This window comes from Apiospora marii (assembly GCF_038362585.1).
Source record: "Apiospora marii strain CBS 49790 chromosome Unknown utg000006l_segment0_segment0, whole genome shotgun sequence".
Taxonomy (NCBI): domain Eukaryota; kingdom Fungi; phylum Ascomycota; class Sordariomycetes; order Amphisphaeriales; family Apiosporaceae; genus Apiospora; species Apiospora marii.
Genome location: NW_027117378.1, coordinates 94,179 through 110,655, shown reverse-complemented (window position 1 = coordinate 110,655; position 16,477 = coordinate 94,179). Strand labels below are relative to the sequence as shown.

The 16,477-nt window shown below is 55.6% G+C and overlaps 7 protein-coding genes across 7 annotated transcripts; 5 read left to right on the top strand and 2 right to left on the bottom strand.

Annotated features, from left to right (window-relative positions):
* Positions 1–133: 133 nt before the first annotated feature.
* PG985_009812 (uncharacterized protein) lies at positions 134–1,675 on the top strand (the record flags this gene model as incomplete). Its single annotated transcript, XM_066829580.1, has 1 exon — positions 134–1,675. One exon carries the CDS (start codon positions 134–136, stop codon positions 1,673–1,675), a length of 1,542 nt encoding a protein of 513 aa, XP_066681970.1.
* A 544-nt stretch (positions 1,676–2,219) lies between these two features.
* PG985_009811 (uncharacterized protein) lies at positions 2,220–3,553 on the top strand (the record flags this gene model as incomplete). The annotated part of the gene is made up of 5 exons (XM_066829579.1): positions 2,220–2,396; positions 2,452–2,509; positions 2,578–2,754; positions 2,821–2,845; positions 2,938–3,553. 5 exons carry the CDS (start codon positions 2,220–2,222, stop codon positions 3,551–3,553), a joined length of 1,053 nt encoding a protein of 350 aa, XP_066681969.1.
* A 1,478-nt stretch (positions 3,554–5,031) lies between these two features.
* PG985_009810 (uncharacterized protein) lies at positions 5,032–5,527 on the top strand (the record flags this gene model as incomplete). The annotated part of the gene is made up of 2 exons (XM_066829578.1): positions 5,032–5,153; positions 5,212–5,527. 2 exons carry the CDS (start codon positions 5,032–5,034, stop codon positions 5,525–5,527), a joined length of 438 nt encoding a protein of 145 aa, XP_066681968.1.
* A 486-nt stretch (positions 5,528–6,013) lies between these two features.
* On the top strand, positions 6,014–6,793 carry PG985_009809 (uncharacterized protein; the record flags this gene model as incomplete). The annotated part of the gene is made up of 1 exon (XM_066829577.1): positions 6,014–6,793. One exon carries the CDS (start codon positions 6,014–6,016, stop codon positions 6,791–6,793), a length of 780 nt encoding a protein of 259 aa, XP_066681967.1.
* Positions 6,794–9,023: 2,230 nt separating this feature from the next.
* PG985_009808 (uncharacterized protein) lies at positions 9,024–10,376 on the bottom strand (the record flags this gene model as incomplete). Its single annotated transcript, XM_066829576.1, has 1 exon — positions 9,024–10,376. One exon carries the CDS (start codon positions 10,374–10,376, stop codon positions 9,024–9,026), a length of 1,353 nt encoding a protein of 450 aa, XP_066681966.1.
* A 1,989-nt stretch (positions 10,377–12,365) lies between these two features.
* On the top strand, positions 12,366–14,238 carry PG985_009807 (uncharacterized protein; the record flags this gene model as incomplete). The annotated part of the gene is made up of 3 exons (XM_066829575.1): positions 12,366–12,590; positions 12,642–13,032; positions 13,145–14,238. 3 exons carry the CDS (start codon positions 12,366–12,368, stop codon positions 14,236–14,238), a joined length of 1,710 nt encoding a protein of 569 aa, XP_066681965.1.
* A 400-nt stretch (positions 14,239–14,638) lies between these two features.
* Positions 14,639–16,353, bottom strand: PG985_009806 (uncharacterized protein; the record flags this gene model as incomplete). Its single annotated transcript, XM_066829574.1, has 4 exons — positions 14,639–15,101; positions 15,177–15,275; positions 15,338–15,803; positions 16,131–16,353. The coding sequence occupies 4 exons, from the start codon at positions 16,351–16,353 to the stop codon at positions 14,639–14,641; spliced, it is 1,251 nt and encodes a 416-aa protein (XP_066681964.1).
* Between the last annotated feature and the right edge of the window lie 124 nt (positions 16,354–16,477).

Genomic DNA, 16,477 nt, shown 5'->3' with positions numbered 1-16,477 from the left:
CGAATTCCACACCGCGCCAACGTTTTGCTCACTGGGAGTACTTCATGTTACCTGTGTCCATATGTTACTCATACTATAAAATGCTATGCTAGATACCTATACCATACCATACCTATCTTCAAGCTGTTTCAACATGACTTTGGCCACATTTGCCAACCTCAACGCCGACGTGCTCCACCTGATAGTCGACGAGCTCTTCCGGATACACCCATGGACGTCGCCGGCCCAAGAGGCGAACATGTCGCGGCGCTGCCTGGTCGAGCTCATGCGTCTCAACAGGAATACGTACAGCGCATTGCGACACCGTCTGTATCGGCACATCCGTGTCTCCAGCACCCGGTCCCTCGCGCTGCTGGTGCGGACCCTGCTGGAGAGGAACGACCTGCGAGGAGTGCCGTATTCTTTCGCCGCGGTGCCGACGTGGGGCAAGAGGGCAGTGAATGTGGATGAGCTTCTCTGGGCTGAGGTGGCACGCTCCGGTACAGGCGAGGCGGGCGACAGCCGTATTCGCCGGGTATTGGACGTCATCGCCAACAATAACAACGCGAAAGACGGCGGGGGGCATCATGGAGTACCAATCGCGAACCTGTTCATGGCCGCCTTCCACCTCATGACCAACCTGCAGTCCGTCTCTGTCACCCAGCCCGTCCTGGTGAGCATGGACCCCGAGTGGCTGGCCAGTCTGGTGGCTTCGATCCGGCAATTGGATTCCGAGGGTCCGCGGCGCGCGCCCCTGCATCAGCTCGAAATCGTCATGAAAAAGGTGCGCCCGCCGGTCTCGCCCGGCACGCTGGCCAGCCTGGACTTGACGAGCGTGGAGAGCTTGGCGGTCGACTTTGGGAAGAGCGACACCTATCTCGCGCTGGCCGAGCTCCCGACCCTCGACCTGCCCAACCTGACCCGGCTGAAGCTGACGCAGAACACCCACCGAGACCGCAACGTCCTGCACCAGATCCCCAGCCTGTATGCCGGCAAGGAGAAAAGGGCGGCCGACGACGACAGCTCCAGACCCGGACTGAAAGAGCTGTGGCTCCGGCAGAAGGAGTGGCCCGCCGGCCCGGAGCTCGAGCAGACCCTGCACAACTGCCGGGCCACGCTCGAGACGCTCCGCCTCGACACCCTCGGCCCCTCGTTTGCCTGCCCGCAGCTGCTGCTCCCCAGCCTGCTGCCGCAGCTGAGCAGGCTGGAACACCTCGACGTCGACGCCGGCATGCTGTGGCCCGCGCTCTACGAGTGGCGGTACACGTACCACGCCGACGGCCCCGCCACCTGGGAGGGCCCCGCCGACGCGCCCCTCGAGGCCGTCCTGCCGCGGTCCCTCCGGCGCCTGCGGGTCGCGTACGGCAGCACCTGGACCCAGCGCTGGGGCACGCAGCGGCGGATGAGGCAGATACTCGAAAGCCTGGCGCGGCTCGTCGAGGACCACGCCGGTGGTGGTGGTGGCGATGGTCTGTACCCCCAGCTCCGGGAGCTCGAGTGCTGGACCAAGCGGCGCCCGGAGGACGGTTGGGCGTGCGGCCGCGGCGTCGAGTGGAGGGATCTAGGGAAGGAGACTTTGGAGCCGGTGGTGGCGGCGTGCGCACGAAACGGGGTGCGGTTCCGCGGTAATTACGGCCCCAACGCCCGCGCTCTTCCTCTTTTCCATCCTCCTATTTCTTTGCTGGCATTTCGTTGACCAGTTGGTGGGGGTGGTTCGTTCGGCTTTCATAGCCTACTGGTGAACCCGGGACACTAGCCGTCCCGCCAGCCGCTTCACACGCTGTACCTACATTTATGGCATCACCCAACATGGATCGTGAAGAGACCCGGTTAATCCATCCGCATTTTGTCGGTGTTGGTGCACGTCGTTTTCTCTAACGGCCAACGCCACAATGCAAGGGATGCCAAGCCGATGCATCTGCCCAATCACATAGCGGTTCAGGCGCATCCAGGTACGACCCAAGGCGGAGGATATAGTAATGCAACACCAAGCCATCAATGTGATAGCCAACCGCGCAGCCGGGAGAGGGGTCGGGCGGATGTTCGCCCCTTTCGCAGTCTGTGCAATCGTATGTAATATGTCAGATAAAAGCCATCCCCGATCACGACTGTCCGGAGTGGGAAAGCTTGCCCACTTACCTTCACTGTAGAAGTTTTGGACTTGTTCTACTCTGCAAGACCATTGCCATCTTGATAGTTTCCCCTCGATTGAGTTTCTCAAATTCCAACAAAGTTACACAATGGACGAACAGCGCCAGACCACCACCATCTACCTGGCCGAGAGGCCCGAGTACGGCATCGTCCCGGGCAAGACCTTCGCCAGCAAGACGGAACCTGCGCCCACCGTGGACGAGCTGAAGGATGGCCAGGTTCTCGTCGAGACTCTCTACCTATCCCTTGACCCGTCTATGCGGGGGGTTTTGAATGGGAAGTTTTCTTTCCTTTCATGTCTGAATTAGCTTCTGAACTTAGCTCATTGCCAATGCAGATCGGAAGTCCTACATTGCCCCCGTAGCCATCGGCCAGAAAAGTACAGCCCCCAACTTTGTTTGAGTAACATATGCCTCTGCTGTCCTTCGTGCTGACATTTTATACCAGTGCTTGGTGGCGCGGTCTCGCGCGTCTTGGGAAGCAAATCGGCCAAGGCCAAACCCGGCGACATTGTCCATTCGTTCTCGGGCTGGACGGAGGTGGCCATAGTCCCTGATGCGGCCGTCGACGTTATCCAGCTGCCCAAAGGAGGCAAAGCTACGGATATCCTGATGGCCGCCCTCAGTATGTCCTCTAAAACATTCTGATCCTTTTGCTTATTTTCATTCACTGATACGAGCGACATGACAGACGGGCCTGGACCAACCGCGTACATGTAAGTGATACTCGCAATCCCACTTTTCTGCATTTACCTGGGGCTTGGATCATGAAGGTCTTGTTGACTCACATGTTGGCTGAAACTTACAGTGGCTTGAACAAAATTGCCAATGTCAAGCCCGGCGACACCGTCGTCGTTTCGGCCGCCGCCGGCGCCAACGGCACCCTGGTCGGCCAGCTGGCCAAGATGTACGGCGCCGCCCGCGTCATCGGCCTCACCGGCTCCGACCAAAAGTGCGACTGGCTCCGTAACGAGGTCGGCGCCTTCGACGCGGCCCTGAACTACAAGTCCCCGACCTTCCCGCAGGACCTCGAGGCCGCCACGCCCGACGAGGTGGACGTCTACTGGGACAACGTCGGGGGCAAGCTGCTCGACACCATGCTGACCCGCGCGGCCAAGAACGGCCGGTTCGTCGTCTGCGGCGGCATCAGCGAGTACAATATCCCGCCGGAGCAGCGCTGGGGCGTGAGGAATACGATTGAGCTGGGCAAGAAGCGGATTCGGATGGAGGGGTTCGTCGTGCTGGACCATGCGCGGGAGATGCCGCAGGTAAGGGCCGAGCTGTTCAAGTTGGTCGAGGAAGGGAAGCTTAAGGTGTTCAACACGGTGCTCAAGGGGGGGATCCGGGAGGCGGAGAACGCTTTGGTGAAGATGTTTGAGGGCGAGAATCTGGGCAAGCTTTCACTCGAAGTCAAGGCCATCTGATCGTCGCATATCGTCTGGAACCAGAGCACATGGGACAACCACGATACTTCCATAGCGGTTGGAGTTCGAGCCCAGACAGATGAACGTAACCTATCTTGCAGTTGCTTCTCGACTTAGGCACCAGGTTGCCCGGCCCTACTCTGTCCGGTTTCCATTGACGAAATCATCATGCACAGTGTTAGTAACAACACCAGTCAGAATGTCTCGCTTTCCGGCATTGGTAAGGCCGTTTCGATGAGGCACATAGGTATACGGATAAATTGGGTTCAGGGGCACCTTCTTTGCTGGTTCGCCGGAACCCGCGGCTGTTCAGGCCTTAACCGTGGGTTGAAGAAATCCCCGTTTTAGTCAATCGGATGTGCACGTCCTACTCGTAGTACAATCAGGTCATCGAAAAGGCCATAAGCTTCATCTTTGACCTAGAGGTTCCCGCTGGCTGCCAGCGTACCGTCGCGCAAGCCCAGCAGCCAAAGGTCTGTGTCCAGCCATGACGGACTAGCCGCCGGATCTTCGAGCTGCTGGACATGCATAGTCGTAACGGCTCCCCCGAGCAGAGTCCGTCAAGGCGTAAGTCAAGACACTGTGAGTCGTGGCTGGGACAGCGTGCTATGTGCTGGCTGTAAATCCCCAAGTATGTGACAAGAGGGAATGTCGTCGGGCCCTATGCATGGGCCATGTCACCCGTGGATGCCGAAGTATCCGCCATGGTGGGTAAGAGTGGTGAGCTGGAGTGATCCGCCAGGATATTTCCACAACAAGAGAATGTCATCGCACGATCTCGAAAATGATCTCGACTAATTTTCTTTAGCTATGTTTATCAATAGTAGTATGGGGTGACTCCATTTCTCCAGGGTTTAGTGCGATTCTATTCGTGCGATTAGCCAGGTCCAGGGATTCTGGATCTTGGGCCCCGCCGGTCGTTGAGCAGGGGCAGGGGATTGGTCAGGGGGGCAGAACAGAGCTCAATCGGTTCACTTGCCACTTGCTGCTTGCTCAATCTTCAATGCCCAGAGAGGCATTTCTTCAGGTACATATTGCTTTTCTATGGACCGTTCGTATCTGCTCATGCACAACCGGACGCTCTGTTTCTAGGCCATCCCGTCCGGTTCCCATGCATACACGGGATGGACAATAGGCCACTGCAACACGTTTTCCCATCACGTGAGGCCAAGACGTGCCATCGGCACATCGAATACGAGATTTGCCAGCATGGGTCTCCGCTCCCATGCTGTCATGAACCCCACCACAGTGGCATCCAAGAAGATAGCTAGCGGTTCGACATGCCGAGGCGGCCTTTGTCATGTGGTTGCAAAAAGTCAAAATAGTAGTATATAAGGAGCCCGAAAAGCGCCAACATTGACAGGAAAGCCCACTTCTACTCACCCCTCGCTCCAGCATCTCTATTACCACAAGACTTCAGTCCAATCTCCAAACGGTCAATTCAATCCACCCCCCCAGACACCACCCCAACCGTCAACATGAAGTTCTTCGCCACTGCCCTCACTGCCGCTGCTGCCGTCTCGGCCGCCGCCGTCGAGTACACGCCTTTCCGCGTGTCCAGCTTCTCGGCCGCCTGCACTCCCCACAGCGTCATGTGCCAGTAAGTCACCAACCTCCCTCTAGCCCCTCCAAGGCTCCATATAGCTAACTGGCAACAGCTACTCCTTCGACGTCTACACGCCTGGCACCATGGAGACGGCGCCCGGCGCCCACTGCTCGGCCGACGTGCTGGGCAACCCCGACGGCACGCTGCCCGAGGTGCGCGACGGCACGTGCGAGAACTCGGGCCGCACCTGGGACATGCTCCGCTTCGGCTCCGGCATCATCTTCTCCATCTCCTCCGCCGTCAGCCCCCACAGCAACACCACCGGCGCCTACCTGCTCGTCAACTCCAACCTCGTCATGCAGGACGAGGTCACCTCCATCGTCCAGAAGTACATCGGCACCCCCGACTTCGACACCAAGAGCCTGTAGAGGGGATGTCAAAGGTTGGGGTAGACGGGGGTTTGAAAGAGAAAGATGCGGGTTGGACAGCATGTGGATACGATAATGATATGAAAGCCATGTGAACACCCATTTAGTAATCTAATGTCAAATCATAACACCTAATCTGAGATCTCCTTTTGCTAGAAATCTATTGTGCTTGTTGGGTAAGGAGAACGATTCAGCGAACACTGCGCGAGACGTTCGCTACGGCCTCTTACCTTTTGATCCAGCTTCAGCAGACTTTCAGCCTCATGTCAATTCTGCCAATAGATAATGTCTGCTTCAAGAGCCTTATCCTGCGTTCTATTAATAGACCACTTATTGAGTGCAGGCCCAGCCCAGCGATACTGCGGGGTTGGTCCAGCCACTGGCTGACTGTCACGTACAATCATGCTACCAACACCCGACTTTCTACAACTTGAACATCTGCCTTGGTCTGCACTGATTTCCTTCCCTCAGCGGATACTAAATGCAATGCGTATCATCAATGTCTATACAGGATACTTGGAAGAATTCATTGGCGACCAGATCCCGGATTACGCGATTCTTTCACACACTTGGGGCGCAGAAGAGGTCACCCTCGAAGATTGGAAGGATTTGGACACCTGCCGCGAAAGGCGTGGGTTCAAGAAGATCATGAAGGCATGCGAACAGGCCAGGCACGACGGTCTCGATTACCTTTGGTGCGACACAAATTGCATCGACAAGGCGAGCTCGGCCGATCTGTCGGAAGCCATCAATTCCATGTTCGCTTGGTACAGAGACGCCAGAGTCTGCTACGCGTACCTTGAAGATGTCACGGATGTCACAGACATGCCATCTAGCCGCTGGTTTACCCGTGGCTGGACATTGCAAGAATTACTCGCCCCACGCCGTGTCGAGTTCTTCAACGCTTACTGGACCACGCTGGGTGACATATCGACGGTCGGGCAAGCAACGCACGATTTGGCCCCCATCATTTCATCAATCACCTGTATAGGAGAAGAATACCTATATGGGCGCGTACTTTCGAATGCCAGTGTAGCGCAGCGCATGTCTTGGGTGTCACGAAGGACTACCACGCGGGTCGAAGACATGTCGTACTGCATGCTCGGCATATTCGATATAAACATGCCGCTGCTTTACGGGGAGGGCAGCAAGGCGTTCGAGAGGCTTCAACAAGAGATAATCAAGGTCTCGAACGACCACACAATATTCTGTTGGAAATGGATCCCAGGCATTGTGCCTCAGAACTGGGGAAGCGTATGTATTTGATGCCCACAGTATCTGACGATCGAAAAGTTATTGACATTCCTTGAACTGTAGCTTCTGGCACCATCACAGGAGGTTTTTCAAGAGTCTGGAAACATGGAGAACACAGAAGAGCATAGTGTATCAACGTATCACATGACAAATGCCGGGCTTTCCATCAAGCTGCCATTTGTGTATACAAGCTCATACTACCTTGCTCTTTTGGAGGCAGTGGGACCCGAATCCGATGAGAATCTAGCAGTTCCTATCAGAATTGCGCCTGGGTCGAATGGCCATGTACGCTGCGATTTTCCGCCACTTCCCATACCGATTTCGTCCGGCGGATGCAAACCACAAAAGTTCCTTGTGAGCCATAAAGTGTTAAATAGCCCCTCGAACAATTTTCTCCCGGACTGCGACAGGCACTCAGTTCTCTTATGCTACCGTGACCAAATAACGGAACCAGCATTGGCACTTGATCCTGCGAAATGCTTGTGGCATTGCATCTGGGATTTCAATCGAAGTACTCTCGCTCTAGGATGGGACGAAGAACTTCAATGCTCATATGGCGCCATGGCGTGGGATTTTGAACTTGATGGGGATGATATAGGTTCATTGGTAAATAAGGCGGTCCTCTTCTTAGCAAGACAAATCGCAGGCACTTTCAAGTCGGAGTTTCTCTGTAGGAAAGTTGATCGTCGTTCGGTCCCCTGGGACTTGTGTAATCACGAGGAGGAAACGGATATAAAGTTGTTAGTTCGAGACTTGGGGGCGAGAGATTGGACCGAGGAGTTCGATATGATTAAGTCGAATAAGGGTTATGGCTTGGTAAGGAGTGCTGGTAGATTCACACAGTCCTCCGTGACAATTGAGTCGGTCCAACTGTTGATGAGACTCGATGCCCAATTTGACTTCGAGAGATTGTCTGGGACAAATGAGGCAGATCCGGCTTGTCAGAAAACAACGGTCCAAGTCGCCGAAGTGAGCGAAATCTAGATAGCGATGAGAATTGAGATTTGGGGTGCCCGACCCGTCGTCACGTTTGTCCAGCCCTACCAGAGTCGTAAATGACTTCACTCTACCCTCTAGCTAATAGGTTAACCCAGCACTGTGAAATTAGTGGCGGGATGAGAAACTGTGGACGAGCGACTCATTCGGAACTCGTATGCTGGGAGTGGACAAACCCCCTCTAATTATCCAAGTGACTCGACTTCGCTCTGCTCAACATCGCGACATTGGTTCTGAGGCGGTATTCCAAATCCTCCCGCCCGCCTCGCCAATAGACAAAGCACTCCTCACGCCCGGGTCAGCGAAGTCGCATAATTACCACTTGGCCAGAGTCCTGAAGAAGTCACCGGCGTTGGTCATCCAAGCGCCGCATGAGGCACCATCTCGCCCAAGGGTCGATCGGGCTGCCGAGGCCACAGTTGGCGTCCTCCGTGTCACCACAATCAATACGCATCTAATTAGTGCGAAACCAGAAACCTTCCAGCGTGACCAGAACTTGTTCAAGATTCCTTTGCTGCTAACGACGCATGCCGGCGCACTGGAGCGACTAGAAGAGGTTCAGGTAGTCGAAGAGGAAGGGCATGCCGGTGAACAGCAGTCCGCCGTAGTGGTAGTAGTGGTGGCGAGAACGGCGCCAACAGAGGTGTTGACGTTGTGAAATGACGGGAGTCTCCTGCGAGGGGATAGGCTCGTCTATACCGCGAATCAGTATGAATGTGGTCGAACACATAAGAGAGCGCGGATATGAACCTCATATGACCACATCAAACGCCAACAGTGGAGGAACAGTACAAGCACCAGACGATAGTTCGCCCCGTGAAATTGGATAAATTGGATAAATGACTTGGTGAAGTCCTCTGGTCACGAAATGACTGCCAATGCAGTTACAAGAAGACGCGTGGCGGCCAGTGAGTGTTAGATGGCGTGTAGTGGCAGAGCCAGATCTCAGGGCCGCGGTTCACCAATGAAACCGTTTCATCATTCAACTCTTGTGGTTACACGTCCTCTATGAACCAGCATTGCAGCTTCGCCCGTGTTACAATCGGTAAATGGTGGTCTCGATGTTGCATATGTCGGACATGTTTGTACTGATGCACCCATCAAGGATAATCATGTAGTCGCAAGACTCGATGTAGGTAGGTAGATTGTTACAAGTAATGCGATAGCAGCGGCAAGTAGTGGGAGGCATTATCATTATCAAGGATCACATGACCCAATCCTAAATTTACTGGAGCGGTTGGGGTCTTCATCTATCATCATTGAACGAAAACTGCGCCGTGAAGGGCCTACTCCTCAGATAGTCCATCGTGTCCCGCCGTATCCGTTCATCCCGCTCGCTGACCACGTCGACCACTGTCTCTGTGACCGCCTCGGTGATGGCGTCATGGATCAGACCACGCCCCTCCTCTTCGTGGAAGTACTCGTTCACAAAGTCGGGTATGTCCCCCACCTTGTCGTTCACCGCATCGTCCACCATGTCCTTGACGTAGTCGTGTGTCTTGTCTTCACTGGCCACGATTCGCGAGTCCAGCTCATCCCAAAGCGGCTCCAGCAACGGTTCCATGTGGGCGTGGACATCTTCGGACAGGTCCCTCGACTCGAGCGCCTCCAGTCGCCCCTCGATGCTTTCCACCCGAGCAAGGATCTTGGTCAACATCGTGTTCTGCGTGTCTAGTGCACGCAAGATTCTCTCCATGCCTGTCTCTTGTGATTGCTGGGGCCTCGAAATGGGTTGTTGTTTCTCAGGTGTAACCTCGACATCGGAGCTGCTCGGCGCACGGCGTCGCTTGCGCGGTGACACATCTCGTCCTGCAAATGAGGTCAGAACAGATGTGGAGTCGAGATAAGAACGAGGCTGCTCACTAGGAGAGAGGGCAAGCAATGGTTCGACCCTGGAAATGGTGTTTGCGCTTTGCTCCGTGTAGGCAGGGGGCGCATCGGCAACTTCTTGGGCACTGTTGACAACCATACCACCCCGACCGCCATAGAGCCTGCCCAAATCGTCGGATGGTGACGTAAGGTGAGATATCTTGTCGCATAAACGTAAGAGGCGCTCTCGCGATAGCGCCGTCGCCGGGAAGTAGATGGTAAAGCGCGCAGTGTTCTTTGCGAATTCGCTCCAATCGGACCAGATATCTTGCGAACTGTTCCGCAAGCTCTGGAAGGGGTGTTCGACGGGCGCGATGAGTGTAGACGGACTGTCGAGTTCGAGTTCAAGGGAGTGTACTCGACAACGTAGTTCTTCGCATGCATCGCGGCGATGGTCTTGATCTTCTTCGGGGCGGCCCTCGTCGTCTTCGCAAGTCATTGTCCTTATCTGACTGGGCTTGATCGTCAAGAAGATGCGGGAAGTGGCCCGAGATCGCTTCATCTTGATGGCGGCTTGCAGCTTGAGGCACGCAGAGCCCTTCGCAACGTCGTGATCGATGACAAGCCAAACCGGGGCAGCCACAGGAGCAGCTAGCCGCTTGCTCTCGCCATTGCTATTGCGCCATCGCACAATTGCAGGCGTGTTCTGGACCTTGATATCGAGATCGGGAATCACAGCGGGCTCGGGAGAAGGAGTGTCAGAGGCCTCGGAGGCAGTGGACAGGTCCATTCCAGGTTCCTAAATCATTTGGTAGCAGGTTAGTAGTACAACTCGCAATGCGACAAGGGACACAGGTTCCGATGCTTCGCGTCCAATCCGTAATCAATCGCTGATCCAGACCGCGCCGATCGTTGGAGGGCCGACGACGAAAAGAGAGGAAAAAGAGAGAAAACAGCGGCCATGTTGCATCCCCCGATCCCTAGCGGAGCCATCTCAGACGCGACATTGCCAAAGTAGATAGTTCCCGCTGCCCGGCGCCTCGTCGTTCACCAACCGCTTTCGCGTGTCGATGCCGCCAGCCGCTTTCGCGTGCCGACGGAGACGAGAGCCTCCCAAGACCCCGATTCTTCCAGCGAGCGCGCTCGGTGGGTAGAAGTCGGCATTTAAACGACCCTGGTTGCGGAGAGACGACACTACTTGGCAAACGTCGCCGCGATGGCTCAGCAGGTACGGCGGAAGTCCACTTTCGCGTGACGTTCCATTAGGACTGACCCTGTGTTGTGTTGTGTTGTGTTGTTGATGGAATGAAATTGGTTGCGATTCCGAGGTGTGATGATCGAACGGTGGAGGTTGATGATGTGTGATGGATGATTGGAGGTTGCTTTGAAGGGTTGAAGGGGAGAAAAGAGGGCCTTAGGCAGAAAGGCAGACAATTAGAAGGCTGGGGTGAAAATGAGTAAGCAAAGGTGGGGCGACGTGTGAGCTGGTCTGTGCAATTTGATTGTTTAATTGGCTCAGACGCATCCCCATTGTTAGAGCTGCAATTGCCGTGTTACCCCACTACTTGCAGCTGGGCAACTCCAGCATTGAGGATCAAAAAATAAAGTCATTCTCGTTTCAGTAGGTTGGCTTCGTCCAACAACAGGCAGATAAGTTCTGCGGGTTGCCCGATCCTGAGACCTGCCCCGAATGGAGTATGAACCAGTAGAATGGCCGGGGCCACAGGTGACGGGCCGCTTGCTGTTGAACGAAGCCCTGCCTGCTGTCGCTGCACACGCACGAATGTGCGGGTGATGAGAAGATGCGATGTGGTGTTTGGTGCGATGCAGAGATGTTGGAAGGAAAACGCAGTGCTAGGTGTGGACCCCACTTGAAGCCTGTATGGCCTGAGCTTTCCAGGCCACAGCAGACAATCCGAGTCCTACAGGCATAACTTAGGTCCATGTAGCTTCTGTGATTGCCAGGCGACAGCTGGTTTGCTTGTTTCAAAAGGCCAGGCTGTTTGAATTGCAGGATTTGCATGTGCATCGTACAACAGTTCCCCGGACGCGGGTGCCTTGTGCTAGGTAGCAGCTTGGGGGCTTGGGGGCGTAGGGACCCGACCGTTATCTGACATGAGCTGCACGCAGGTTGGGCTGGGTCGATTCCGCGACTCTGCGACAGCCAACATCGATCGGCTACGGGGTGGCTAACCTTATCACTGCCGCGTCTAGCATCGGCAGCTAGGATGTCATCTTTTAGTAGTCTGACACCTATTGAACGGGATACGATCGTATTGGCGCAATTACTTCGGCCGTGTCGCCATTCTGTGTCACTGCCGGTGTCTCGGCTTACTGCAAAGATTACGGTGCCATGCAGACCGTCTTAGCAGGCACAGAGGGAGGGGAGTGGCCGTATGGAACTCAGCCCAGATAAGCACGCCGCCCCCAACGGGCTGATGCTGATGCTGATGGATGGGTGGGTGGTCAGATTCTACATCATCCTCTCGACTCTTGTTTGCGTCCGGTCCCGAGTACGGCGATACGGCGACACATCATCTGCCAATGAAGCGACAAACACTGTTACCACCAACCGCCAACCCGCAACTGTGTAACCTCTTCCCAACATGTTGGAAACCTCTAGTAGATCGTACGTGATCTCGAGGCTCGGGGGGCCAAGACGGGAAGCACAAAGTAGAAATCCCCAAGTACATCCGCCACCTGGTAGAGTCTCAGTCCTCTCAGTTCCCCCGGGCCCTAGTAATCAACTCGGCAATTCGAAGGAATTAACTGGCCAATCATGAGTGACATCATTCTCTTCTTGTTCAGCTCATTGTGTGCTGCGTTGATCTGGTCGTGGCTAAACAAGCCATCCACACCAAAATGTGACGACAGCAGCAGCAGCAGCAGCAGCAGCAGCAGCGACGCCGACAAGTTCCCATGCGCCGACTCATCATGGCCAATCCTTCGCCAATGGAGAAGCTTGACGAGCAGCAAGTCCATCTTGCACAATGTCTATCAAAAGGTCTGTAGTCGTAGGATTCCTCTCGTGGATGCAGTAGCTGATGGCGCCTAGCAACTGGTTGACCACCAGCCCTACACGCTCAGCGGCATGTTCGGCGGTACCGTAATCCTTCCGCCCTCCATGCTGCCCTGGCTCCTCGCGCAACCCGAACATCACCTGAGCGCGAAATGGGCCCAGCTGGACGCCCTCAACATCCCCCAGACGTTCCTGCGCCCGGACATTGGGATCCACCCGGTCCACGAGCCACTGATCCGGCGCACCTTGACGGCGCATCTGGACGGCATCGCCGGTGCGCTCCACGCAGAGGTCGCGCTCGCCCTTGACGAACTCTGGGGTACGAGTAAGGACAACACGGATGCGTGGCGCGAGGTGAACCTGGATCACACGATTCGTCGGGTCGTAGCTCGCGCCTCCAACCGGGTCTTTGTCGGGCTTCCTCTCTGTAGGTTTTCTACTTTTTTCTCTTCTTCCTTTCATTACCATCCTCTGGCTTTCGCTTGAACACTTCTGGTCGGGGCTGGTCACATTTGTACTAACACCTCGACATGAAAAAGGCCGCAGTAATGACTACATTGAGAACTGCATCAGCTATGCCACGCGGGTATCATCCTGCGGCCTTCTAATCAGCACCCTCCCTCGCTGGCTGAAAAACACCCTGGGCGTGGCCTTCACGGCACCGATCCGGATGGTGTACTCGCGCTGCTCCAAACACCTCCTACCGCTATTCCAAGATCTCGTCGTAGGCGATGCCACCGAGATGTCATCGCCATCCCGACAGAACCTGTTCAGCTCCTGGCTCGTCCACAACTCGACCAAACTGCCGGCCGACTCTCCCGAACGCACCCCGGACTACCTGAGCCGCCGCATCATGGCCCTCAACTTTGCCGCCATCCACACCTCGACCCTCACCACCGTCAACCTCCTCCTCGACCTCTTCTCCACCTCCCCTTCCCAAGCCGCTCCAGCACCTCCCTATTCCCCTGAGGCTGCCTCGGCCTCCGAAGAAATGATTCGTCTCCTCCGCGACGAGGCCCTGGACAGTCGCGCCCGCTGGGGCGGGGATGACAACGACCCGACCGCCTGGAGCCGTGCCCGGTTAAACCAGCTGCCGTGGCTCGACAGCGCGCTGCGCGAGAGCATGCGCCGCTGGGGCCTCGTGCCCAAGGCCCTGAGCCGCAAGATCATGCCCGCGTCCCGGGGGGTCTCGCTGCCGGACGGGCGCGGACACCTGCCGCCGGGGACCATTGTGTGCGTGTCCGGGTGGGGCCTGCACCACGACGAGTCCCTGTACGCGCGGCCGTTTGAGTTCGTCTGGGACCGGTTCTTGGGCAGCTCATCATCATCTCCTTCCGCTTCCGGTTCTGGTTCGGCAGGGGAAGAAGAGAAAGAAGGATCAGATGAAGCCAGAGCGACGGCTGCCGCTGCCGCCGAGACGGACCGGCAGTTTGCCGCCTGGGGGATCGGGAAGCATGCCTGCCCCGGCCGCTTCTTCGCCGTCGACCTCATCAAGATCATTGTAGGCAAGATACTGACGGACTACGAGGTCAAGCTGGGAAATGAAAGGCCGGAGAACATATGGATCGAGTACAACGTGGTCCCGCCGCCATCGGCGACCCTTTTGGTAAGGAGGCGCAAAGACTTTGTATGAGTATGCCTAGAATTGGGAAACATTGTACACTTATCATAGGAGTGATGTACGAGAAAACAAACGTTCTTTTGGTCATAAATTCGGCGGAAATTTGTATATGTCCTGTGACTATCACTTACAGCCCCAAAATTTCTTATTGCCCCTTTTCATACAGAAGTGACTACGTATAGCCATTATGAATTCCCCTTTGACGAAAGATGGTGCATGATCAACATAAGCCCCTCTTGAACCCCCATTAGTCAGTCTTTATTAGTCTCTTTAATCTATATCCGTACAAATCTCCTTTTACTGTTGCCTTTTGCTACCCACATGCCACCATGTTGCTCGCCGCCAATTTTGATCATACACATGCTTACCCATCAGCTGACCCGTAATCAAAAGCAAATCCATTCATGTCAGTTTAGCGACCCAAGCCATCCCGCGAGACCTGGTACTCCGTCTTCCTCTCGATCCCGAACACGCCCGGATGCAGCTGCTCCGTATCCTCGTCCTTCCCATTAGCATCAGCCCAGGCCGCGTGCCCGTCTTGGGGATTGACGGGGTCATATATGGCGTTGGTCGCGATCTGATGCAGACTGTTGTTGTTGTTGTTGTTGTGATTGTTGTTACTATTAACCAACCCCTTCTCGGTTTGGTCCTGTTGGTGGTGGTAGATAGGACCCTGGCTGCCTTGCGACCCGCCGCTGTAACCGCGATTGTCGCCCGTGTTGTTTTTCGAGTTGGAGGCAGCGGTGTTGTGACCGCTCTTGCGCCGCTGGCTGATGGAAGACAACCAGCTGACGACGGGCTGCTTCACGTTGTGGAAGACCTTGGTGGTCATGGGCGAGCAGCAGATGATGACCCCGGCTGTCTCTTCGACCATACTGGATTGGAAACGTGTTATATCAGCAAAGCCATTGATAAAAAGGTTATAGAGGTAGGAATGATATCCTACTTACCATGTGACCCATAGCGGCACGACGAGGCGGATGTTGTCTTCGCCGGCGGTGTAGTACTGTGCCCGGTACACAAGGCCTACAATACTGGCAACGCAGGCACTGCCATAATGTTTGATGAGTTGATAGGCCAAACTAGGAACAAGAGAGAAACACAAACTCACATGATCCCGACCATGAACATGGAAGACACGGCCAGCTTCCGCCTGTTCGGCATCTGCAGCGTCCAGACAGCCGGCAAGGGCAACAAGATGAGCCAGATATCCGTCACCACATTCCCCACACCCTGCAGCACGACGAGGATGCGCGTATCCGAGCACTTCTGCGAGATAAAGGCGGCCAGGAAATCCAGCTGCGTGTCGCCCGTGCCCGGCGCGCACATGGCCGCGAACGAGACGGACAGCGCGAGGTGCCACAGCACGATGAGCGCGATGCTGACGACGGAGACGACGCGCATCCAGTTGAGCACGCGGAAGATGCGCAGGTACAGGAGCAGGACCGAGACCTTGATCAGGCAGATGGCCACCGGCAGCAGGATCTCGACCAGCAGGGCCAGGATCAGCTGCGACTTGGTAAAGGCGCCCAGGAGGATGTTCCAGGCGTGGCGGCCGAAGGCGCCGCCGGATACGCCTGGGTTGAGTGCGGGTCAGCGAAGAGGTTTACAGGGGAAAAAAGCGGTGGGATTCGGTGCGTACAGATTATGCTCATGGCGACGAACGCGATGCAAAACGCCTATCAGCGCAGTCGAGGATGTCAAGTCAGCATTTCATCAGCTGGGATAGACTGTAACGAAAGCTCTTACCCATCCGAAGGCGAAGACAACTGCGCGACGAACATCGTTGTTAGCCAGGAGAGAGCTACTCAAGTACGTGGTTTTACGCTATGAAAAGTGACGGAGGCGACACTGTGTCATCCCAGCAGATGCAAACAAACAAACAAACAAAAGACAACACTGACTCTCGTCGAGCAGAATGACTTTCTGCTTCACGAATATCTTGCACCCCCAGCGGAACGACGCAAAGACCAGCATCAGTGGGGTGCACACGGCCGCGGTAGCATACACCTGGTACGACGTGGAGTCGGGGTTGACAAAGTTGGGCGTGACCCCTGGCGGCGGCGCTTGGATCGGGTACTGCAGGTACTGCGACAGCGTCGCGGGATCCATCGGAATCGTACCCATGTTCGTTTGGCTTGCTGACTCAAGCCAAGGTTGAACGGACTGGAAGAATAGAGGGAGACAGAAAAATGTAAAAATGACAAAGAAGCGGGAGACCGAGTGAGATGTGATTGCGAGTAACAAGCGC